The 25152-nt window shown below is 40.6% G+C and overlaps 1 protein-coding gene across 3 annotated transcripts in view; it reads right to left on the bottom strand.

Annotated features, from left to right (window-relative positions):
- Positions 1-352: 352 nt before the first annotated feature.
- BMAL2 (basic helix-loop-helix ARNT like 2) overlaps positions 353-25152 on the bottom strand; it is a 33692-nt gene continuing 8892 nt past the window's right edge. For all 3 annotated transcript variants that reach the window (XM_077337884.1, XM_077337882.1, XM_077337885.1), the window contains 13 exons: positions 23616-23773; positions 21681-21760; positions 19129-19221; positions 17319-17436; positions 16428-16571; positions 14106-14343; positions 13476-13582; positions 10542-10692; positions 9081-9139; positions 6508-6616; positions 5432-5522; positions 4738-4846; positions 353-1310 (listed from right to left, as the gene is read on the bottom strand). In XM_077337884.1, coding sequence (XP_077193999.1) covers positions 1177-1310; positions 4738-4846; positions 5432-5522; positions 6508-6616; positions 9081-9139; positions 10542-10692; positions 13476-13582; positions 14106-14343; positions 16428-16571; positions 17319-17436; positions 19129-19221; positions 21681-21760; positions 23616-23773 — 1591 coding nt within the window. In that variant the 3' untranslated portion in view covers positions 353-1176. The remainder of the gene's footprint in view (positions 1311-4737; positions 4847-5431; positions 5523-6507; positions 6617-9080; positions 9140-10541; positions 10693-13475; positions 13583-14105; positions 14344-16427; positions 16572-17318; positions 17437-19128; positions 19222-21680; positions 21761-23615; positions 23774-25152) is intronic.

Consider the following 25152-nt stretch of genomic DNA (forward strand, 5'->3'; position numbering starts at 1 on the left):
GATGTTTCCATTGGTCTGGTGTTTTACCTACTGAATTAATTCTGGTGAATTAAGGTGTTAAGAAAGTGCTCCACACTGTGGATTACTCTTAAATATTTCAGCTGGTATTAGCTCCGTGTCAGAATAGACACTTCTTTAGATGACATTGGTGGCCACGCTGGTATAATAGTGTATAGCTCTGCTAAAACTGAGATATATAAATTAGCTAGCACCTGAATTGCTGTGGCTAGTTTCCATGTCAAAACTGACACAACCAGAAGAGTTTCACAGGCACTCCAGGGTGAAGCAAGGATTTTGGAATATGAACTCAAAGATTTCATGATTTTATGTTCAAGAATTAAGACAAAAGTCCTTTATGGTCTAATTTTTCCTGAGCTGGTTTATTTCAATCCACATTCTTACTTCTCAGTTTTTAATCTTTGTACCAATACTCATCCATTTTTTCTCCTTGAGGGCTCTAATGTAATCATCTGCCATTGTCCAAACAGTGCCTGATATGGACATTTACATTGGAGATATCTTTGTAGTGCCTTGTGTTCTGTCTGGCTGCAGTCAATATCAGACATAACAAGATGTATGGAGTTCAGGTTCTCTTCGCTCACACCTGCGTCTTGTGGTTTCATCTTGAGACAATGCATTTTTTTCCCACTGAGTGTTATGATTGGTCCTTTTAACAAACACTTCAAAGTCTGTTTCTTGATCCTAGGTTTGTAGCCAAAATAAAGCCTCAAACAGAATATAGCTACTAGAGGAATGGACATTTAAACAAATTTAAAGCTACTTAAGTAGAGACATTTCTGAAGCCACTCTAATAAATTAGGAACTTAAATAAGATATTGTAAAAAAATAGAACATTTCAGAACAAAAATTCCTATGCCCATTTTTACAATGTATTCTATCTAAATGTTTTAAAGTAAAAATATAACCATTTTTAAGCATTCCATTCACCATTTGCGTAGGTAACACACTGAGGTTGTGCGTAGCCTTAAAAATTATCACATCTTTTCAACATATGCAGCTAACTTGATTTCTTCATGTACAAGGCAGGTATTTAAAATATATATATTATATAAATATGAATTAAAGCCTTAAGAGGTTTCAATACAGTACTTGAGGATGTAGAATTTTTTGTGCATTAAAAGCTGTTTGCATTGATTCCCAGATGTAGAAATAGAACTAGAGAGTCCACTGTATCTCGCTTAACTCTGCTGCACCACCCAGACCCCCTTCAGCTTCCAAGTAATTCATAAGAGCAGCCATGGCAGTGTCATTTTCACACACTGTATCAAAATCCAGCTGAGCAGGGTCACCTAAAAGAAACAAGGAATGCACAACAGTTTACATTTCAATGCAGGATCTATAATTTGCCACTTATTCATAACTGTTCAGTATTCCTTTGGAGGAAAAAAAGTACTGTGACATCGTATCTTTACTTTCATGCAAGGGTTTCAAGGCAGATTAAGCATGAAAGGCTCTAATACTGGAAAAGTTTATTCAGCAAATTACAGGTGTGCACAGACAAACCAGACCAGCAATCTTTGTAGCAGTCTGAACTCTCTTCTTAGAAAGTTGGAGTAGTGCAGTAGATTCACCAGAAATAGGTGAGAGATTTTACGAAAGCCAAACTATTTAATCAAACTGATTCTTTTAAAAAACTTTAAAGGGAAAAAAGTCCACACTACACATCAGAGCAGACAGACACATTGGAACACTGTCTTTTAGTGTGAAGCCTATTCACACACATAAGAAATTGATTTATCCTTGTGTGCAAGGAATTATTGATAGGCAGCAAATTGAAATTTCTGCTGGCTGGGTCAGATCCTAACGTATCCCTATCAGTTGCAAAAGAAATTTAAAGGGCAATGACAGAAAACAATTGAGTGGTTCAATTTCAGGGAGGGGGTCATTAGGCCATTAGAGCTGTGTTATTAAAGTAAAAAAAGGACACAGTAGCAACATCTACTTACCATTTATACACACTTAAAAATTAAGCAAAATACACAGCCATTTTGCACTGAAAATGGACATTTCCCAAACCATTATCTTGTAAACAATCCTCATTAAACAGCCAGTGTTGGCAGGTTACCAAATGGCTCCAGCCAGGATACAGGATTAAAGCCTGTTTAGTTTGCAGAGAACATTTTTTCCTATGTCCTGTCGCAAACATTGTTTTTGCAAAATAGAAAGTTTGAGATGAGCCACTGTGAAAATTTCTCATCTATTTAGGCAGCCATCTATATATTTGAACACGGCAGCTGCACTCGCATGATTAAGCCATTCTGAGCTTCTTTCCAGTGGGTGTTACTGATGTGAGCTGACTGTGAGTGACATCCTCTGGTAAATGATTCAAGGTTTCTTGGCACACCATTACTGGACAAAGGCCAATACATTCAGGCATTAAATGAAACAGTAATGAACAGGGTGATTTTTGAGAATGCAAGATCTCTACTGGATCAGACCAATACACCATCTAGGCCAGCATTCAGTCTCACAAAGTGGCCAACCAGTTCCTCCAGACCACCAACAATAGGGCCTGTCCTTTCCTCTCCCCACAACAGACACCCTGTGAGGTAGGTGAGGTTGAGAGAACTTTGAGAGCCAGTTTGGTGTAGTGGTTAGGAGTGCAGACTTCTAATCTGGCATGCCGGGTTCGATTCTGCGCTCCCCCACATGCAACCAGCTGGGTGACCTTGGGCTCGCCACGGCACTGATAAAACTGTTCTGACTGAGCTGTGATATCAGGGCTCTCTCAGCCTCACCCACCCCACAGGGTGTCTGTTGTGGGGAGAGGAATGGGAAGGCGACTGTAAGCCGCTTTGAGCCTCCTTCGGGTAGAGAAAAGCGGCATATAAGAACCAACTCTTCTTCTTCTTCTTCTCTGTGAGAACAGCCTTAAAACAACTGTGACTAGCCCTGTGGGCTGTGTGTAGAGGAGTGGGGAATCAAACCCGGTTCTCCAGATTACAGGCTGCCATTCTTAACTACTACTTCACGCTGGCTCTCGTTGAACTCCATTTGCTACACTGTTGCCCACTCACATATTTTATGGAGTTCCCCTTGGAGCAACTTAGTCTTGGTTTTCACAATCCTCAATAATTTTGTCATCTGCAGGCTTGACCATTATACTACTCATTCCTAGTTCCAGATCATTTATGAATAAATTAAATAGTACCTGCCCCAATACTGACCCTTGTGTGATCCCACTACATAATTCCCCCCTTTGGCCCATTATGCACATTCGGGATGGAATGGCGGCGACTAAAATCACCGATAACGCACGGAGCCGGCTGCAACTGGCCGCAGATTCGGTGCATGCTGCCAAAAAAGCCGCATTCGCGAAACGCGGAAGAAAGCGCAGCTTCCAGGTGACCGGGGTGCAACCAGAAGCAGAGCCGGGGTCGCCGCGTGCATAATCGGTCACTCTGGGTTTTGCCGCCGTTGCGTCCCATCCCGTGCATAAGTGGTTTGCTTCGCTTCTTCCCTCTCCACGTTTTCAATGTGACCCGAAATCGCCGTTTCGGCGGCCGTGCATAATGGGCCATTGTGAGAACTGTCCATTTATTACTATTATTTGCTTTCATTTAACCAGTTTATAATCCATAAAACAACCTGTCCTCTTATCCATGACTACTCTTACTTTGGAGTCCTTGTTGAGGTACCTTGCCAAAAGACTTTTGATTTTCATCCTGGTATATAATGTCTTCCAGGTCACTATTACCTTACATGCATGTTCGCTTCCTCAAAGAGCTCTGAATGGTTGGTGAGGCAGGACGTCCTTTTGCAGAAACCATGCTGATTTTCCCTTAGCAGGCTTTGTCCCTCTATGTACCTTACAATTCTATCTTTGATTAAAGTTCCTATTGAGTTGCTTGGGACAGACATTGGGCTGACTGGTCTGTAATTTCTTGATTCTCTTCTGGATTCTTTTTTTAAAATTGTGATACATTTGCAACTCTACAGTCTGAATGTACAGATAGCTGATCTCACATCTGAGTTCCCTTAAAAATTCTTGGGTATATACCATCAGGACCTGGAGACTTATTCGTTTTTTATTTCCCCAGTAGGCTTAGAAGTTCATCTCTGATCACTTCACTTCAGTTCTTCAGACTCTTTTCCTGCAAATAGGAGCTGTGGCATGGACACACACCCACACTTTCCACACTGAACACATAAGCAACAACGTCCCTGTCTTCCTTTAGCAATCCCTTTATTCCTTTGTCATCTAAGCTAAGGCCTCACTGCTTCTCTGGCTGCTTTCCTGCTTTGGATATATTTTTTAAAATGTTTATTTTTTATTTGATGCTTTTTTTGTATCCCTAATATTTACTTACTTTTCTTTTGCCAGAACCTGTGGTCCTTCCTGTTCAATGTATTGGGGCAGATCATCCACATTAAAAAATAAGCCTCTTTACTTTTTCATAGCTTTTTTGACTTGCATTGTCAACCACAACACTCTGAAGCCCATTATATAGGGAACTCAATTAGAGCATCTTTGGATTGACAGGTGAATTCCAACTCTGTCATTCACAGGCCACACTTTCAGGGTTTCTTTCCATCTAGAGTTTTATAAGCCAGGATCCAAGCAAACTCGAAGCACTAACAATACAGTCCTATACTGCAGTGCTCCAGGATAAGCACTTTGATTTCAATGGGCTTACACCACAGTAAATCTATAGAGGATTGTACAGCAAGTTACAGAAACTACTTATATAAAAAGAAACAATAAAAATAGCTTACTGAGAAGAGGTGCATTGCTAGGGAATGAAGTAGTGCCCCGATGTTGCCCTGAAGTTTCCAGCTCTTCCATCACAGGAGGACATAACTGACCCACCTCTTTATTTGGCACCTGAGAAATCAAACAGAATAGATACCAATCAATTACATTATGGAAAACATCAGCATCAAAACTGTCACTAGAAGAACATTCATTAGCTCTTTGAGAGCTCTTTGGTTTACAAATCATGGATAAGCTGCTTCGTAATTGCCGGATATTTGCACTGCTTTCTGAAATTTTAGATGATTTATCCTATGAATGTTAGTGAACCTAAATTGAATTTGCTCAGTGTTGGATTGTGGCCTAAAGATGCTGTTTGATAAAGCTCCCAGAAGAGCTGCTCAGGTGAAGGTACCTATAACTAGTTCATAGTCATGTGAGAAAATTCAGACTGACAAGTTTAGTTGTGCAAGAAAGACAAGCCAGTAATTAGTATGGTACAAAAGAATTACTTTCATGTTTGTCAACTTGTGAAGATACATTAATACAAGCTACCAAGTTTGCAGACGTGTTGCCTTTTGCTATGGAGTACTCCAGCAGCAGCAGCAGCAGCAAGGAATTTATTTACTTATATTCCAATAATATTTATATAAAGTCCAGTTACGGGTTTCCTCAGCAGGAACACTTTTTGGAGTCTAGTGTTTTACAGATACTCACATTACTGCAGGTAACTGCTATCACTGGGGGAGAAGACTTCCTCATAAGATCCGATGGACTTAACTCACCAAGAGGTGGAGATGTATGTAATCTATATAAAAACAAAAGGCAGCACTAAATACTTATAAATCCTTCAAATATATCCAGAGCAGGAAAGCATCTGACTTCTAAAACCAAAACCAGAGCTTGAGTATTTTAAATTATTTATTGCCCTCCTTTCTCACCAAGCTCTGAGTCAGATTATAAATTTTAATATTGCAATAGAGTAAAATTGGCTCTTTAGAAGCCACACTAAAACTGAATTTATCCTTTAGAAATCCTCATTATAATACTGTCAATCCCGACACATTTGTTTGGCGAAACCACACCACACTCACTCGTTATCCTTAAGTTCAGACTGAACAATCAAACGGTTGCTTGGTTTAAGTGGAGGATACATAGCTCTGATTATCTAAGACGTAGCTAAGATTATCTAAGGCTACAATCCACTAAACTGGGGAAGGCACTGGCAAACCACCCTGTATTGAGTCTGCCATGAAAACGCTAGAGGGCGTCACCCCAAGGGTCAGACATGACTCGGTGCTTGCATAGGGGATACCTTTACCTTTACCATCCACTGCCAGTAGGGCAGTATGTTAATGATGAAGCAACAGATCTCAACTAGGCTTGTGCGATTCGGCTGCTTTGGCGGCCGTTCCCTCCGGGCGCAGCCAGCACCGCGCAGGCGCGGAATTCCGCACCTGCGTGGTTGCACCGGCTGTCATGCTGCTGCCGGCACCGCCCTCCCCCCCCCCCGCCCGCGACATGGCACTGGCTGTGCCCGGAGGGAACAGGGCCGAATCGCACAAGCCTAATCTCAACTGAATAAGGAGATCAAGCAATGCACTAGCACCTGCCCTTGATGCTGGAAATGTCCTCATGTGTGAAGGACTTTTGAAAATGAGGAAGGAGAGAGTTATCAATGTGTGGTGTAAACAGAGAAAAGCATATTGTGCAGAGAGCTTAAAAAAAAACACCGCCATACTCTTTAGTTTCTATTAGAAGCTTTATTTCAGCAACACTTAATCAATAGTTACCTTTGCAAATCTAAGACTTCATTTGCAATCTCCGTTCCTATGCTTCCAGCCCCAAGTACAGTTCCTGTAGACATCCCTGGTACACCAAGAAACGAATGCTTTGGCACATCTACATTTGGACAAAGGAAAGCTTTAGGCAGTTTCCCATAATGACAAATATGAGTCGTCTTTTCTTTGCCTAAATGACTGGGAACTGGCAGACAAAAGAAAGGCGTATTTTATTTTAAAACACTATGTTTGTTTTCAAAGTTCTGCAGGGCCTACAAAACAGTTGAGGCCAGGATGCACAGACAAACTGCATGCCTCCCACCCCCAGACACCCCATGCCACCCAGATATACTGAGACGGAGCCTTGGGATAGAGTTTTTACTATTATTATTACAGTTTTTATATTCTGATTTTCACACTGTTGAAGAAATATATGGTGTACACTGCCCCAAGCCTGGGTGCAAAGAGGGGCAATTAATAAATTTAATAACAATAATACTAACCACAACAATTTTTAAAATCCTGTTTTTAAATAGGACATTGTTCACAATGAATATATTGTTTAAAAATATTTCCGTACTTAAAGACAGGTTACCTTTAGTAACGCAGTGAAGATCTTTTAGCTAGTGACAGCTGCTGCCAAAGAACTTTTTAAAAAATCTGCCCAGCCAGTCATTAGTCCCATCAGTCAAAAGCCTCACTGTACCCCGCCCTGGTAGACATCTGGAAAGATCTCAGTGGCACCATAGTACACGTGGCACCACCACACTGGGGACCCCTTCCATTGCAAAGATATGCCTTTCTCTTTTCATCACTTCAAATTACCAGGGTAGAGGTTTACTGTTTTTTTTTTTAATGAAAGTTAAAAACTTTCAGAACCTGTTACACCTATTGTTATAATGACTTCATGTTGAATAAACCGGTGGCCATGACAGTGAAAAATCAATTTTTTTCCAACTCCTACAGGTTAAGATGCTGGCTCTATTTGCAGATGCCTGACCTAGCCATGTTGATTATATATATATATCATTGTATTTGATTGCTATTTTACGATGCTATCCACCCTGAGTCTGTTGAGAAGGGTGGGCTATAAAAATAAATTTATTTTATTTTATTAATTATTATTGTTATCATCATCATTTTATCACCCATGTTTCAATTATCTTGAGGCTAGACTGCTGTATATGCTTTACCTGAATCTGCCCTTTAAGACACTGTAGAAAATGCCTATTTATTTTGAGGCTAGCAGAAAAGACTTTATCCACCCTATTCTGAGATCTCTTCATTGCTTGCTGATAAATTTCCAGTTCAATTCAAGGTGCTGGCACTCACCTCTAAAGCCCTTCATACTTGGGGCCCACATACTGAAGGACCCCCCCCCCCCTGCTTCCATGATGTAGCTTTGTTCTTCCCAGCAAGGTGTGCTGCCATTACCATCTTTGTTCAAGGCAATGTGCTGGGCTCTAGCCCTTTTAGTGACTGAAGTCAGAGAGGTTTCTACTGTCCTTGCTTTCCTGTCAGGCTGCAAAATGGGCCTGTTCCAGAATGCTTCTGGAGCAGCCTGAGCCAAGGAAAAATATCCAGTTGATGGGAGCATGAGGAGTTTTTAGATTAGTTTTTATGCCTTGCATTATTGAATGGTTTTATATTATTTATACTTTGTTTACCAACTTTCGGTCTTGGCATCCCGTAACCCAGGAGAAAGGAAGGAAAAATAATAAAGATCTATTAATCTTCTTTGAGTATTTCAATACATGATGTTCCAGTACAAATACTTGGTAATTAACTTTGGACCCTGACCAAAGAGCTATTTAAGGTTCATGGAGGCTAATGTGTACCTAGTGGAATTATTTTCTTTTGTACAGCCAACTTCCTATGTCTATAATGCTTTAGAAAGGAATGTCGATGAGGTGGATCCAGCCATCATTCAAGTAGCCTTCCTCTATGTGGTTCTTAGAGCCTCTTGTGGCGCAGAGTGGTAAGGCAGCTGTCTGAAAGCTTTGCCCATAAGGCTGGGAGTTCAATCCCAGCAGCCGGCTCAAGGTTGACTCAGCCTTCCATCCTTCCGAGGTCGGTAAAATGAGTACCCAGCTTGCTGGGGGGTAAACGGTCATGACTGGGGAAGGCACTGGCAAACCACCCCGTATTGAGTCTGCCATGAAAACGCTAGAGGGCGTCACCCCAAGGGTCAGACATGACTCGGTGCTTGCACAGGGGATACCTTTACCTTTACCTATGTGGTTCTTCCTTCGATGAAAAAGCCACTTAAGATGAAGGAAAACTTTTGATGCTAGAGATAGGGTTCAAACTTTGCTCAGTGAAGTGGAAAGATATTGGAATGATCCACCCCAGTACATAACGGAGCCTATTATTCCAGAAAAACTAATCTAGCATCCCCTTCAGCTCATCCATGGTCCTTAAGCCATTGATATATTTAAATACTTATCAATCCATACACTTAGATTTTTTTAAAGATAGTGTGTCAAAGTTTTATCTTCATACAGCAGACCACCGTCTGAATGATATTCAATAATATATCTGGGAAGCACATGCCTACTACCCTCAGAATAAGAAACTGCACTTGCCTTCTGAAGACAGGGAACTGCAGGGTAGCAGTGCTTCTTCACCCAGCTCATTGTGGCCTCTAAAAAAAAAAAGGATAATTAAGTGAAAGAGACCCACACTCCAGTTCTCTACAGTTTACGAAACAAGTTGAAGTTTTAAGGATGGAAGATTACTGTCATTTTGTCAATCAATAAAATAAAATAATTTATTATTAAATTTTAATATTCAGAGAACATCTTGTGAAAAATCAACATACCACATAACAACTGCATGGCCTTCCAATGACATATCACTCTGATTGGCCGTCACTAGAGGACATTCTCCCAATAGGGTGACAGAAGACCCTGAGTGGGGCCAATCAGAGGCTCTTCCTCGCTACCCTGCTCCTCCTCCTCCTCAGTGCCACTTATTATATTTTATTACTAGTATATATAATGTATAATATAATATTCTCTGAATGTGTGTTCTGAATATCTGTTCCTCATAATATATTTCTGGTAAGGCCTTGAAGGAGGAGCGTGTCTCATGGCTTAAGTGCCACTCAGCGCTTAACACCCACTCAGGGCAGCTGTCCTGCCCCTGAGTGCCTCCTCCTCCAACCGTCTTACCCATCAGTCCAGCAGCCAGCCAATCGCCTTCCATCCCCCACCCCGACCACCCCCCTCCTAGGCTCAGAGGCTGTAGATCCCTGCTGCGTGAGAGCTCCCCCTGCCAGTGAGTTCCCTAACAGTTGCCTGCTGCCTTTTCAGGTCTTGGGGGGAGGGAGAGGCCATCCACTGAGTTCTTCCACCCCCACCACCCCAGTCTAGTGCCCACCGTATTCCTGAATGCAATGGGCCTGGCCCCTAGTTTAATATATTTTTGACTGTTGAGGAAGGCTGTGGTGGCCAAAACACATCTGGTTTCATGTGGTTCATAAGACATACTCATCCACTAGGATATTCAGACACCTAATGTTTTAAATGTTTCATATGTGCATACTATACAATAAATATTTTATTTGGCATTTTATTTTATCGGTTGTAGGTTGACCTTCTTGACAGAACTGGAGTATTTTGGATTGAGTTTGTTTCCCTACTTTGTTGTTTGTTGAAGATTAGTGTAAACTACAGGCTTTTCCTTATGTAAAATGAAATTGACTATTTCTGAAAGCCAACTGGACACTGGAATGACAGGATTATAAAGGGCCAGGTCGTATTCAAAACCTTTAATCCCTACCCATCACATGCTGATTGGGACAGGGGATCCTCATCATGGATGCTATGACACCACCTATGGCTGGAATTCAAAGACCGTTGGGAGCAGACAGTGCCAACCAGTAACAAAGTATGCTGAGTATCCTAGTGCAAGGAAACACAGCTCCCATTGCATGTGTTTTTACATGAAGAATATTCACAATGGATAGTAGAAGCACATCCAACTTTGCAGTTTTCACATCTGGACTTAAAAGAAATAGACATTTGGGGCAATCAGAAACTTACAGAACAACTGTATTGGTTGACACAATGTATTCCAGTTCTTTGGTCCATGGATTTACGAAACTGAACCACTGACTTTTTAGTGTGACAAAAGAACCATCTTTTGCTTTGAATTTGTAGGAATTTGTAGATATTTTTTCTTTACTCTGCAGCACTACAGAAAGAAACACAAGCATTTGATCACAACAGACTGTAAACAAAATCAATATTAAGATCTGTTGTAGCTACTGTTATCCTCACTTGTGGAGCGGGGCAGTATAACAACCTAATATACCAGCCTACACGAAGTATGCCTGGCCTAAACCAGGCCCAGGGCCTTTGTGGTCCTAGCCCCAACCTGGTGGAATGAACTCCCAGAAAAACTAAGGGCCCTGACGGAGTTTGTGCAATTCCGCACAGTCTGCAAGACAGAGCTCTTCCACCAGGCATTTGGTTGAGGCTCTCCTCCTATTACATCCTTTTTCCTGAGGCATTGGAGGGGGCGTTGTCAAACAGAGGGATGGGGGCAGAGTTAGTCATTAGACTTAGAATGTTTTTAGTTGGGGATGGTTATATTTTATTGTGGGGTTTTTAATGTCGTAACCTGCCATGAGCCAGCTTGCTGGGAGTGGCGGGTAAAATAATAATAATAACAATAGCAACAATAATCCCTTAATGGTAATATGCTATATTGTACCACCTAAGTGTTTTTTATTCATACCAATGCTCACACCTTAGTATTTAATAGTTTGTGTTAGTGATGTTGAAGTGTTTTTTTTCCTCCATGACTTTTGGCATACTAGCACATATATTTCTAAACTGTGCCATAGATAATATGATTGATAGAGCAGCAAGATGAACCTAGGGTCAGCAGAGTGGAGGGGGGCACGATTTCTTTACAAACCTGATAGAAATAAGGGAACTGCAGAAAAATCTGAACTCTTATCCCCCCCCCCCTCAAAAAAAAATCTTCAGAATCCAGCCTGGTCTGGAGGAAATTCACCTACCATTCCACAGTGGTGATTAGCAATTCCCTGGGTATGCAAGGAAGGGCCACAAGAGACAAACACTGGCACATCCCTTCCCACCCACCCACTCACAATCTGCCCAAGTTAATAAAATCAGCATTTATGTCAGATGTCTATCTAGCCTCTGCTTAAAAACTTCCAAAGAAGGATAACTCACCACCTTCCAAGGGAGCCTCAGTAAAAATGAAATGGAAAAGATGGGGTGGGTGGCCAATGGGTAGAAAGGTGGGTGGCCAATGGGTAGAAAAGAAAAAAGAAATTAGGAAATTGAGAGAGGATCTGGGGGCTGCCATTGAAAGGAAAGAAGAACCAGTAGGGGAGGGTGATACAAGGGAAGCTGTATCAAGTCCTTGTGGGTCCCCTTCTCAAGTGGTTATTGGCCATTTATTTATTTATAGTGAATAAAAGCTGCATGAATGTTTCACTCCCATGGAAAACAGCTTGTGCCCCAGCTAACTAACTGACCAGTTACTGCTTGTAAAACACAAGGAGGGGTTGTGACTTAATGGCTACAGCACCTGCTTTACAATATAGTCACCTAAGTTCCATCCCCTGCATCTCCAATTGAAGAAGCTGGCAGCAGGCAGAGTGAAAAATCTCTCCCCAGGACTTTAGAGACCTTAGCAAGCAAGAAGCACACTACTGGTCTGACTCAGCAGAGAGAAGTGTCATGGATGTGTTCAGCATCAGTGACTTCATGTGAACTGGATCAGAGAGATTCTGAGGGTGGATCTCCCACCTCACAGACATTCTTTCCACTGTTATTAGTTCCAAGTATAATACTGAAAGATGATTAGAAACTTTGTATACCGACAAAGCTCTACAATTCTTAACCAGTACAGCAGAACACAAAGCTGATGTTCTTTAAAACCTACTAAAGGTATATTAGAATTATTGTCATACTAGGAAAGGCAGCTGGGGTTGAAAGTAGCTTGACTCAAACCAGGGTGAAGCATGAACCAAAGTCTTCCAGCTCACACCCACACCACTATGCTCTACTACCTCTCACATTCCAAGAGTTAGCTACATAACTGCAAAATCTACACTTTACTACATCTTTACTAAATTCAACACTAGCTAGCTTCATGAATGCAGAAGTATCCAAGGAAAGAATTATTAATCCATGTATGCAAGAAATAAATATTATGTATTATTTGTTATCCTGGCCTGTTCAATACTAGGCCCACATTCATTTGTTTATTTACGGTCACTGACCAGCCTTAGAAAACAAGATAAACCTACAGTAACCCGCTTAACATCAACCAAGGAGTTCCCCATTTACTGGCAATATAACAGAACTTTCCCACTGTGTTAGAGATAGAATTATCTCCAAGTCAGAGGTCATCTAACAAATCATCAGTATATCTAGAGAGCTGCAGTAACAAAGGTGAAATCAGACTACTGACATCCCTGTAAAAATCCCAGTGCAATAGAATATAAGCAATCAATTCAATTGCACCAGAACAGCAAGGGCTCAATCAATCCTTCATAGGCACATGCAGTAACCTTCCACTCAGCAGTGCTGATGGAAATGCACTGAAATGGGATCTCAAAAAAGCCAAATGGAATTTAGCAAAGGGTGAAATTTATTAAGTATGGAATGGTAGAAAATTCCTCCCAAGTCTTTAATATCCTATATAGGATCGGAAGAAGGGCCATCTCATTTTGCAGCTCAATAGCCATATGTCACTGATAAACCAATTGTTTTGTTTGCCTGTATCCAATTTCTAGCAATTGTTCAGGAGCGAATCCTATTTTGAGAAGTTTGTAAATATCTCCATGCACCTGGTGGGTTGTGGGCTATCTGACAGGAAAAGGGAAATAAGGCCTACTAGTTACTAGGCACTCAGAGCAGTCTCCCCTCACACTTAAAATGCAATAGTAAGCAATATTATATAACTTAACTTGGGGGGAAATGGATGTGCAGTACCTGCTTTGTGTTTATCAGTTAGATGACTGTGATCATCTTGGTGGAAATACTCATAGCAAGAAGTTCCTAAAAGCTCTTGAGGCAGATAACCTAAAATTGCTGTTGCTCTGTAAGTAAACATTAAAAACTCAATAGGTCTTCTGAACATACAAAAGTGACTCTCTAATATTTTATTCTAAACAGAAAAACACATTTCAAAAGCAACAGATGCTTGTGTCCAAAATGAAATGGCACTAAAACAAAAATGAAAATACAGTCATAACAGAAGACAAAACAAGAGTTACAACATTGCTCTAATGGCAGAGTAATACCACCACATTTTAGCTGGCAGTTTTTAACTCAGGAAGGGAGAGCTGTTTGGTTATACGGGTAACTTTCATCAATAGAGACAGCCAGTTATCCTTTTGAAGATGTACACTGTTTAAAGTCCCTAAGTTAAATTAGACATGGCTGTTAATTAGCAAGTGATGCTATAAATATTTTATTTTAACGAGTGGATTTTGAGCCATTTTAATAAAAATTAATAACACGATAGGAAGCCTGCAGACAAAACACTGCATTGAAGGTCACTGAAAACCTAAGCCTACAAGATGGAGACTATATTAAAAATTTTAAAGTGGAGATGCTTACCGTTGATCTACAAAAACAAATTTCCCATCCATAGCAAAGCGTGTTATAAATTCTGTTGGCTTGACCTTTATTTCTCCACTTTTCTGGGGAATAACGTAAGGGTGTAATCTCCCAACTGCAACAAGGCAGTTATAGTTACTGTTTTTGCCTGCATCATTCTCGTCTTCTACTCCCACCTCATTAGGAGGCCAGCTCTTCAGGTACCCAGTGGAATGAACGGTACAGTACTTTTTATGATCTAGTTAAGACACAAAACGTAAAAGATCAGGTATTATGTTCACCTAAAGACACAATCCCCCCAAAACAATTCATAACACTGCCATTAGATCTGTACATAGTCTGAAATCTTGACAAATTTATTTTTTATAATGTGCTCTAACCTGGGAAAGTATGCTTCTCATAAAAGATTCGCAAAGGCACTTTGCAGGTGCTGACAATTAAAACAATTTCATTCATAGATGAAGAAAACTTCCCAAATTTTGATTAAATTCAGTTTAGAAATTGATAAGAAGGAACCCACAAGGACTTGCCCATGTCAGAAAGGTACATTCTGCCATGTAACACTCTGCTCTGTTTCTTTTCATGTGTTAGCTTGACAGGCATTCCTCTGATGCCTCTACTCCTTGTAGAATGCATCCTGCCTTTCGGCCTTATAGCATCCCAGCCCCTTGCCATGCTTCTGCCCTTTCTTTTTAGATCAGTCTGTTCCTGCTGAAAACTGACCCATGTGGGGAGGGATTGCGGACTCACTGATATAAGCCCACTTAGGTTATTGAGCTTTAGTCTTGGCAACGTATTGATTAGCTCTATTTGTGTGCACTCAATAAAATTGATCTTTGCTTCAAACCAAAATTCGTTATTGTAGCAATCAGTAGAACCTCACAGCAGGGAGGCATCTCACCTCTCCCCCCACCACACACATACATAGACTCTCCCTGTCCCCTTTCCCTGCTTTCTTCTCTCCCTCCCACTCAATAGTCAGCCTACCATTATCTGCTCCACTGTTTTTAGTTTCCACTACCACTGTCCCTACATAGGAAAACTATGGCACAACTGTGTGATGTCAGCTGCTGCTCCATAGTAGAGAAGCTTCAAAAACTTACAGGACATCTCTTTCCTAAGTATTCTGCTCCCCAGATTATTAACCCTTTCCCTCCTCCTGGCAACTCCCATAGCCTCTCTCCTTTTCCTGCCTCATACTCTCTTTCTCAGCCATTCACCAACCTACCTTTCATCTGCCTTCCATGTTCAGCTATGCTTATTATTCATTACTTCATTTATTCACTGCCTTTACCCACAGCAGGGACCAAAGAACTCACATTACTCATTCTCACAGCAACTCTGTGAGATAGGTTAGGCAGAAAGTATGTGACTGGCACAGCATCACCTTGTAAGCTTTTATGACTAGTGATTTGAATGTGGGACTCACAGTCCCTACTCTGAAGCTATAACCACTACACTGGCTTTCATAAGGTGGTTGCTGCTGAATGGTAGCAAACAGCCAAGCCTAGGTGACTCATACAAGTTGGGTGGTGTTAAGTCCCTCAATGGCTGCTGCCAAGTCTGGCCCCGATGATTCCTCCTCTATCAATGGGCAAAACAGCCTTGGAAAGGCCTCTGCTCCCTCCAGCAGCCTTTTACTAACAGAAACCAAGCCCAGAATGCTGTGGTTACCAAGTATCTGCCACTGAGGGCTTTTGTTTCTTGCTACAGGTGCTCCTTGTATTTTTCGTTTGCTTTTTTTTTAAAGTGCTGAAGCATGGCCTTAAAGGGTAGAGGTTCCTTTAAGGAGGGGCATGCTTCAGGGGAGGAACAGTGCTTCTCCGGGTTATTCTCTGCCAGTACTGTTTGTTTGGCTTTATCCCCTCCACTTATTACTGTCATTGATCCTGCCAGCCTTGTCTTTCATGCTGTCCTTACATAACAACAATGCCGGGATGGACTACTACATTAGAAGAGCTACAGATGCCAATGTGGCAGCATTAACCAACACTGGCTGGGCATCATGTCTTTTTTTCGGCCACCATGTTTGGGAGGTGTCTCTATGGTGCCACAGTTGCACCACTAGATGCAGCACAAGATTACTCTGACTGAAAGCTGTGCAGTCATAGACCTTGGAATTAGAGACCGTGACATGGAACATTTACTGGCACCGTAACATGTTTTTTTCCTCCTATAACATTAAGGCCTTCTCACATCACCTCAGATTATGGCAAACCCATTTACAGCAGTTTGTGTGCAAGTATGCAGAGCAGGAATCATTTCATATTACTGTTAAAAGATACTGCATGTGGAATAGTTTTCCCCACATTCAAGAAATACCTTTCTTTGCTGCACTTGACAAAGCCTCCTTTTCTTCTTTGACTACATTTCTTGCATACTTTATTCGACAGAAAAACGACCTCCGAGCACCGGGATGCAGACCAGATGATCCTGCTTGAAAATCAGTGTGGACTTGCAAGCCAGCTTTTGAAGTTTAAAAGGAGCAGAGTATACAAATCAAATGTGAGATATGAAAAATAGTCTGCAGCTACGTTAATTTGAATCTTTTAATTGCTTCTAAAAGTCTCGTAAATAGCTATTTAAAAAGCTTTGATTAATACAAATTTAATGATGAAGAAACATGGAAAGAAACAGACTCATGAACAGCAGCAAGATATTTCAGAACTTTAACCAATGGGAATGCGTATTATAGTATTTTAATCAGATTAAATATAAGGCCCATACTTTCTTCTCTACGTTGGTAAGGGAAGATAAATGTGTAGTAACAATATTCATTCAAAATCATCTGCGAAGTAAAGAATGCCTTTATAACAGAAATAAGATGTGGTTATATTAGGACGGGCACTTAACATTTTCAGAGCAGAGTGATTCTTGGTACTGAAGCATTTTATCCCAAGCTTGACCACACCAGGTCTTTTCTACTGACAAGATCTATTAAACACAAGAAAAATAAACTAGTATGTGCCCTGGGGGGAAAAAAAGACATGCAAGATCTTGCCACACATATCATAGCTTATACATTTCTCAATTATGTAAAAACATGCATGCTGGGAATTTTTTAAATTGTCAATGCACTCCCATGAAGACATTACTATTTTGTTCATACAAACCATGTCTGTAAGAACATATCTCCAAATGTTTTGATATATTGTTCTATAGACATGTATTGCAAAATTGTGAAATCTTAAGTATTTTTAGGTATATACTTACTTTTGGCATCTATTAACTTTTCTCTTGGTGAAGCATCTGAAGATGAAAGTTGTTCTTTCACTTTGGCAACATCTTTTGGATGCAGATAGTCAAAAAGACTTTGCCCAATCAAAGTGGCCTAGCAGAAGATAACATGATTAACTTTCAAGTTGTGCACATCTAGTTCACTAGACATCCCCTCCCCAAACACACATACAAATTATGTTAAGCAGAGTTCATTAAGCACTTATGTTTCATCATTCTAACAATTAACGCTGATTACCTAACTTATCTAAATCTAGTGGTGATCCCCGAAGGGTCACCACTTCAGTGCGCAGAAAGGCACTGGTTGATTGTCAAAGACTCTCCATTGCTAGAACAAAATATACTGGGTTTATTTTAAGGTTGGAGGGCATTAAACAAACCGGGGAACAGGAATTGAGCCTGCGAACTTCTGCACAGAAAACAGATGCTCTACCATAGAAGCACAGCTCCTTCTTTTTCTATTTCATTATGAAACACTCCGCCCTCAGATATTTAGATGGTACCAAAGTATGCTAAGTTTCCAGCAACAGGTATCGATATAATTGTTCATCCCCAAATTCCTATGATTTTTTGTTTCTGTTTTCATTTGTTCATGTCCCTGAAAATGCTTACTGTCTTTCAATGTTTGTGTTCTGGCTTTCGACATTTGATTTACGCTTAATATTGTTGCTGCTGATTTTTTAATACTAGGCAATTTGAATTTTTTTTTAATTTCATTGCTGCTAGTATTCAGAGACTGCTAAGGAATTTGCTGTTAAAATTGCTATTTTGGTGTGATGTCCCTTAGTGTGCTATTAGTTTATTCTAGTCATTTTTTTGTTTTAATTATTTTAAGTGCATGTAAGCCACCACAAGCAGAATACATGTGGAAAAAATAGAAACTAATGAACAAAACAAGTTTAGATTACAGGACTTTTTAAGTGGTGGTAACCCCACCCTTGAAATGCCTTCCTTTTTGAGACTAGCCTGGCAGCTACTTTATTTGAGGCTTGCATGGTATTTACCTTCTTGGTCTTTAGACCCCAGGCTAAATTGTGTCTATTTACCTAGGTTGCTCACCAAGGGAATCCTCCTTATTGTATACCTCAAGCCTGATGACTATCTTAGTAATGCCATTTTAGACTGCTCTACTATATGCCACATTCTGTTTTTTTTTTTTTTACTCACCTGGTTTTATTGGGATTTATACCCATCCCTCCCCCCAAATGCCAGAAGAAGAGTTGGTTTTTATATGCTGATTTTATCCACCAGGAGTCTCAAAGCTGCTTACAATCTCCTTCCATTCCCTCTCCCCACAACAGACACCCTGTGAGGTAGGGGAGGCTGAGAGAGCTGATATTACTGCTCGGCCAGAACAGCTTTATCAGTGCTGTGGTGAACCCAAGGTCACCCAATTGGCTGCATGTGGAGGAGCAGGGACTCAAGCCTGGCTCGCCAGGTTAGAAGCCTCTGCTCTTAACCACTACACCAAAGTGGCTCTCTGTACTGTGGGCATCCCGTGGACATCAATATCCCTGGCTAGCTCACTGATCCTAGACAATGAGAGCCAAGACAAATATGATGCCGAATATCCATGATTAGATCTGACAATGTTTGGTTTATTTTAAAGAAGGCTGTGGCACAATTAATTTGATTGGGAAAGCAGCACTAGGTGAGGAAATGTTTAATACTTTCTCTCTACACTTCTCTCCTGATCTCAATTACTCCCTAAGTAGCTACTAGTCTTGGTAGGAAAAGAATACAGACATCTGTGTTTAAACAAATTCCACAAAACAATACCACCTACTGAGTCATAATTAAGAATCTTGGAAACTGATTCTGAAACAAACAAGATTTTCCCTCTGTCACATCCAACCACAAAGAGGAACCCATCTGCAGCCTATAAATTAAAGGAAAAAAATCAAATATTCAACACACTAAGAAGCAAAGATAGGCAGAAAAAAGGCAACTTCAGGACACAAGACAGCAAAGGGAGAGAAAGAACAGGAATCTGCAGACATGCAGGCTGCATTGTTGCACTTGGTTTTCATATGTTTCATATCCCACACATGTTTACTCAGCAATTTACTCTTAAATATTTGTACATAGGACTACATCTAAGAATGTTGGGTTCCTCCCAATTACTAGTTAATGTTTTTTTTCCAGTAAGTCTTCTGAAAAGTGATTTTGTAGTATCTTAAATATATTAACTATAATCCTTTAGAAACAAGTTAAATCTGCTATGCTTATTCCACTCCTATTTATCTTGCAGGCTCCAGAAAGTGTGTATGGTAGATATTTTTCTTTTGCTTCCCTTCCAATAACCTCTTAAATTAAATTGAGCTCACCAGACTCAATGCGATCCTTTTCTATGAGCTAGTCAGTTTTTGTATTTATCTTCAAGACTACTGATTTATTACCACTGCCTGTTGATACTTACAAGGGAGCAGAATAATCCTATACTTTCCTGGAACCATGTAGGAGAAAGTTCTAAACCTCTATACTCTTACAACAGTAAAATAAATGCAAGTAGTGCTCAACGCCACTTTTAATTATTAAAAAATTAAAAATAAAACAGTTACTCTTAAAATGGGAAAATATCTTAGCAACAGTAACACTTGCAAAAGCTGTTAGAAGCTGGTAAGAGCTTACAGTGTTCAGTATACATATATGAAGCATATATATTTTAGAGAAAATGCCATGTCTGCATGTCAGACAATGTTGTTTGTTGCACAAGGCCTGGGCTAGTTTTCTAGCCCAGGCAAGCCCAATTCCATTAGATCTCCGAAGCTAAGCAACGCCAACCCTGGCTAGTATTTGGATTGGATACCTCAAAGCAGCAGTCCCCAACCTTTTTGAGGTTGAGGACCGCCTCTGGGGGTGGGGGAGAGCCGGCGTCCCAGGCGCTGCGCACACACAGCAGCTGTGTGCAAACATGCATGTGCAGAGTTGCTGCGCATGCGTGTTTGCACCAGCAGGGGGCTCAAACGCGCATGCGTGGCAGCTCCGCGCATGCATGTTTCCGTCCGCCGGCGTGCCAGAGACCGCGCCTGCCTCTTCTCCCCCTCTCGCAGCGAGAAGCTAGCCACGATACAAGCGAAGCTGCCGCTTTGGCAGCCACTTCGCTCGCGGCCTGGCGAACTTCTTGCTGCGGTGGGGGGGGGGAGAGGTAGGTGCAGCTGCTACTGGCCCGGTATCGAGGCCTTCGCAGCCCGGTACCGGGCCTCTGACAAGGGGTTGACGACCCACACCTCAAAGGATTGGGGTGGTAGTTCCTCCAAGGAACACTAGGGGTCATGATGCAGAGACAGGACACAGCAAAGACAGGACCTGCATATGTCCCTTCCCTGGCTGTCAGACAATCCTCAGATCTCTTGGCTACACTACACACACCATACAGTAAATAAATAAGTTTTCTATTCTAAGGACTGAGATGACAACCTGAGGCACTCCTCTTACTCCCACTGTGTTTGAGCTAATCACAACTAGTGGTGTGCATTTGGCATATCTGAACTGGAAAATACTTTATCAGTATTTTTTTCTGTATTAATTCAGCAGGATTTGGGGGAGGGAGCTATTTGTCTGGCTAACAAAATGGCTGAGCCAAAATAATCCCAAAAATATTCAAGATTTTTTGAGACCATTGGATAGCCAGAGCTAAGGCATTTAAAGGGACCAAGATCCCTGACCACTAAAAGCGGCAAAAGTGAAGTCTGACTCCGTCAATTAAAAAGATCTCAGTCCCATGTAATGCCTTCTCCACTCCAAGCAGTGAAATTGTGTCTTGGAGTGAAGTCTGACTCAAGGTATTTAAAGGTATCTTGCTCCCTTTCAAAGCCTCAGATTCACAGAACCAAAAAATTCAACAATCCCAAATATTTACCTAATTCAAATACAATACTGGTTCTGAGATTCAGAAATCTTAAGAAATACCAAATCCCCAAAATACTGGAGATTTTGAACACTCCTAATCAAAGTCCAAGTCTCCATTTCCCCCAATTTGTAGACATACTAACATCTTTATGGGTAATTATTGAAGAGGTCCTAAATTTGCCTCCCTATGTAATATAAACTGGTGACATGGAAAGAAACATTATGAAATAAACATTATGGAAATAGGTAAACAAAAGCAAAGTCTAAAATGTCCTTATTTCATAAAATGCACTAAACACTTTCATAGTCTGTACTCAGTTAGAAGAGACTACAGAACTAGTCCCCTCTTGTTCCCACGCAGGCTCCCTGAGGCACATAAGCAGACTTTGGGGGAAGCCCTGGTGCCACCCAGAATGCATATTTTCTGATGCATCGTGGAACAATGGTATTTAAGGAGATAATTTATCTTTGATATATTTTTCTTACCTTAAGAATTAAATGTTGAAGTTCATCATCTTGTAAAAATGAAGGCTTATAGCGGACCTCTGAGTAAGTATTGGTAGAACCTAAAAAAACGAGGACTTTAGGGGTCTATGGTAGGTTTAACCCAGAAAAATCTCTATTTTCTTACTCTTAAATTGCAAGTGACTTATGGTGCTTCCATGGGATTTTCAAGGCAAAAGGCATTCAGACGTGGTTTGCCATTACCTGTTTCTTGAGAATTCTAGGCACTACTGCAAGGTCTCCAATGATAACTAACACAATACTCATCTTCTCCCAAAGGCACTCTAACTCTATTTAGAGGTCTTTGCATGTCATGATCTTCTCCTGTTCTTTCTTTTCTATTCTGCCATCTCCTGGGATTATTTAGTTGATTTCATTTATTTCTTGATTTTCATGTTCTTCCTTTGAGTGGCTTTTGTTCTTTAATTCATCTAACTCTATTGTTATGAAAAAGTTGTTTCCCTATGATCAAATTGTGCTGATCTACTAGTTGATGTTAAGCGATGGTAGAATCAGGATACTTTTATTTCCCTATTTCAAGCATTCATTTAAAGATCTACGCTGTTCAGCTCTTGATTCAAAATAACATTGCATGATGATTCTTGTTCTGTTCCCAATACCATTTTTTCAGTTTTGTTTTTTGAAATTATTATTGTTGTTGTTATTCAGGAATGCCAATAACAGCCTGAATATCCTAATCTTGAAAGGTTTGGTCACAGTATGTGTTTGGGAGACAGCCACCAAGGAAGAGCAGAAGGCAATGGTAAACCACCTCTGCCCATCTCTTCCCTTTAAAACCACATCGTTCTAGGGTCATCATGAGTCAGTTATGACTTGACAGCACACAGTTTTAATTACAAAAACATAAAGATTTTTAGAGAAATATCATCCATATTGCCAAAAGGTTAAAAGCAAAAAACCCCAAGAAGATTCTCATCCTAACAGATCATGACATCTGAATTCCTAAGCTATTACATCTTTTGATGCTTATATATTGTAGGTTCTGTGGTTGCTTATGTATCAACTATCAGCATATATAAATTTCAAAACAATTACATGCAAAATTGTAATTTATTTTACAAAATATATATCCCACCTTTCTGCCCTCATAATGGCCATCAAAACAAATTAACAAATTAAAACATATAATAAAATTATATTTTTAAACCATTAAGTTCAATACACATAGCCCCCTAGCCCACCCACATATTTTAAAGCTATTAAAAACAGCTAGGATGCATACAAATATAGACTTATGCACTGAATCTACACCTGTGTTGCACAAGCAGAAAGGTATTTCCCATTACAAACACATCACATCCTAAGGAGGTTTTAAGTGTCCTCAAGGGCACCTGTCTGGGGTAGGGAAACAGACAGGGGACTAAAATCCTTAAAGCAAAGCTCTACTTACTGTTCTCTGGATCCATCCCACTAAAAAGAACTATTATAATATGCCTACAGAATTACTCTAGTTTGAATCCACTGAAATCAATGTGCATAGATTGGAATATCCCTGAGATGATAATATATGCCCTGCTAGGGGGCAACCTAGATGACTGGGGGTTTAGAGCACTTTTCCTTTGAGGAAAAGATAAAGAGTCTGGGCCTTTTCTGTTTACAAAAGAGATGATGGAGGAGGGACATGATAGAGGTTTATAAAGCCAGTTTGGTGTAGTGGTTAGGAGTGCTGACTTCTAATCTGGTGAGCTGGGTTTAATTCCGCGCTCCCCCACATGCAGCCAGCTGGGTGACCTTGGGCTCCCCACAGCACTGAAAAAAGCTTTCCAATCGAGCAGTGATATCAGGGCTCTCTCAGCCTCACCCACCTCACAGGATAACCTTTTCCCATCTGCCTAAAAAGGCTGAAAAAACAAATGCTTGTTGTAAAATTCCCAGGCAGTATGTTTTGTATCTCACCTTTCAACAACTTTAAATGCTGCACAGCCATTCTTAACACTGTAAGTTTATCCAGTTTACGTGCTACTGGATTGCACTGAGGTATCATGGCAGATAATTCTTCTATCAGGTTATTCATTTTGTCTCTTCTTCGCTTTTCTGTTTGGCTATGAGCCTCCCTAATAAAAATGAAACACAAAAATACATTTACTTTTGTGCCACTAGTTTCTCAAACACATTATTTTAAACATTATATGTACCATACTTAACCTTGAGGTACCATACCAGTTAAACGCAAAACATTCTGATACAAACCAACTTTGTCATATGAGGGAAATGGAAATATGATTTCAGAAACTTGCTATAAATGTGTAAGTTGAGATTTTGTCACATCTATTATCACTTTTTTTTTTTCTTCTGAAGGGATTCAGTCATTATTGTAGATCTTCACTTGAATCTCTGGGTGTAAATGCTCTCCTTATGAACAAGTTTGAATTCCTGGGCTATATCTGGGAGAATTATACAGATGAGGGTTACACAATGTACCTTCCTTTTCCATTTCAGCCCTGCTAATGTACACTGTCATTTGTTTTTATCAGAACTCAAACTATTACTGGACAAAGCGCTCTGTCCTTTTTAATCACATATACAGACTTTAACAGTTCAGTCTTAAATAGAGTACCTTTCAAAGAAAGTACCTTTTAAGGTATACTACAGTCAGTGTGTTTAGAAAATTGTAGATCTGCTGAGGATTGTACAGTAAAGCACATGGGCTGATCCTACACACTTCCTTGGAATCAAGCTCAATTGTTTTGATACAACTTATCCCCCAGTATATGCACAGACTGCAGCCAAAAATAAAAAGAGCAAAAGGCACATTCAGGCGACTCTGAAACAGTAAGCTGTGCCTTGCCGTATTGTGACAGCCCAAAGAGAATATGTTTCAGAGCTGATGGCATGACATGCAATTCAGTTTCATGGAATGAAAAATGGGGTTGCACCCGCCTGTGATTATTTTTCATTGAATGGCCTTCTGTGCAGGCACAAATAGGACTGCATGATTGCAAGCCAGCCACTGATAAGAGCTTCCAAAGACGTTTCTAGGCTCTAGAGTGCTCCCCCTCCCCTCTGTTTATAGAGATTCTTTTTCCCGACCAGTGGGTCACATGACAGGCGGGGCAACCACTCCTCCCTCAGTTTGTGACTGCAGTCCCAGTGCTGAGGGTGTTGATGCTGAAGCCACCAAGTGAACCCTTGCTCCCTTTCCCATCTGGGCCTATTTCTCACTGTGAGGGTTTGAGGCACCCAGAGTGTTTTTCCCATAGCACCACTTTAAGTCTTGTGGTTCTGCCTTTATTGGTTTTAGGGGTAAGTCACCAGCAGGTTGGACATATGGCTGTATTATGGCCCTCTCCGAAGCATGGAAGACAGGAGCTATGGTAATCAATTTGGACCATTTTTGCTCCACGTTCCCTGCATTTCTTAACAAAAGCCATCCTACAAGTTTTGTAAGTTGAATCCTATCATACTCTTCATGGAAAACCACACTAGCCTACCC

The sequence above is a fragment of the Paroedura picta genome, chromosome 5 (genome assembly GCF_049243985.1).
Source record: "Paroedura picta isolate Pp20150507F chromosome 5, Ppicta_v3.0, whole genome shotgun sequence".
Lineage (NCBI taxonomy): Eukaryota > Metazoa > Chordata > Lepidosauria > Squamata > Gekkonidae > Paroedura > Paroedura picta.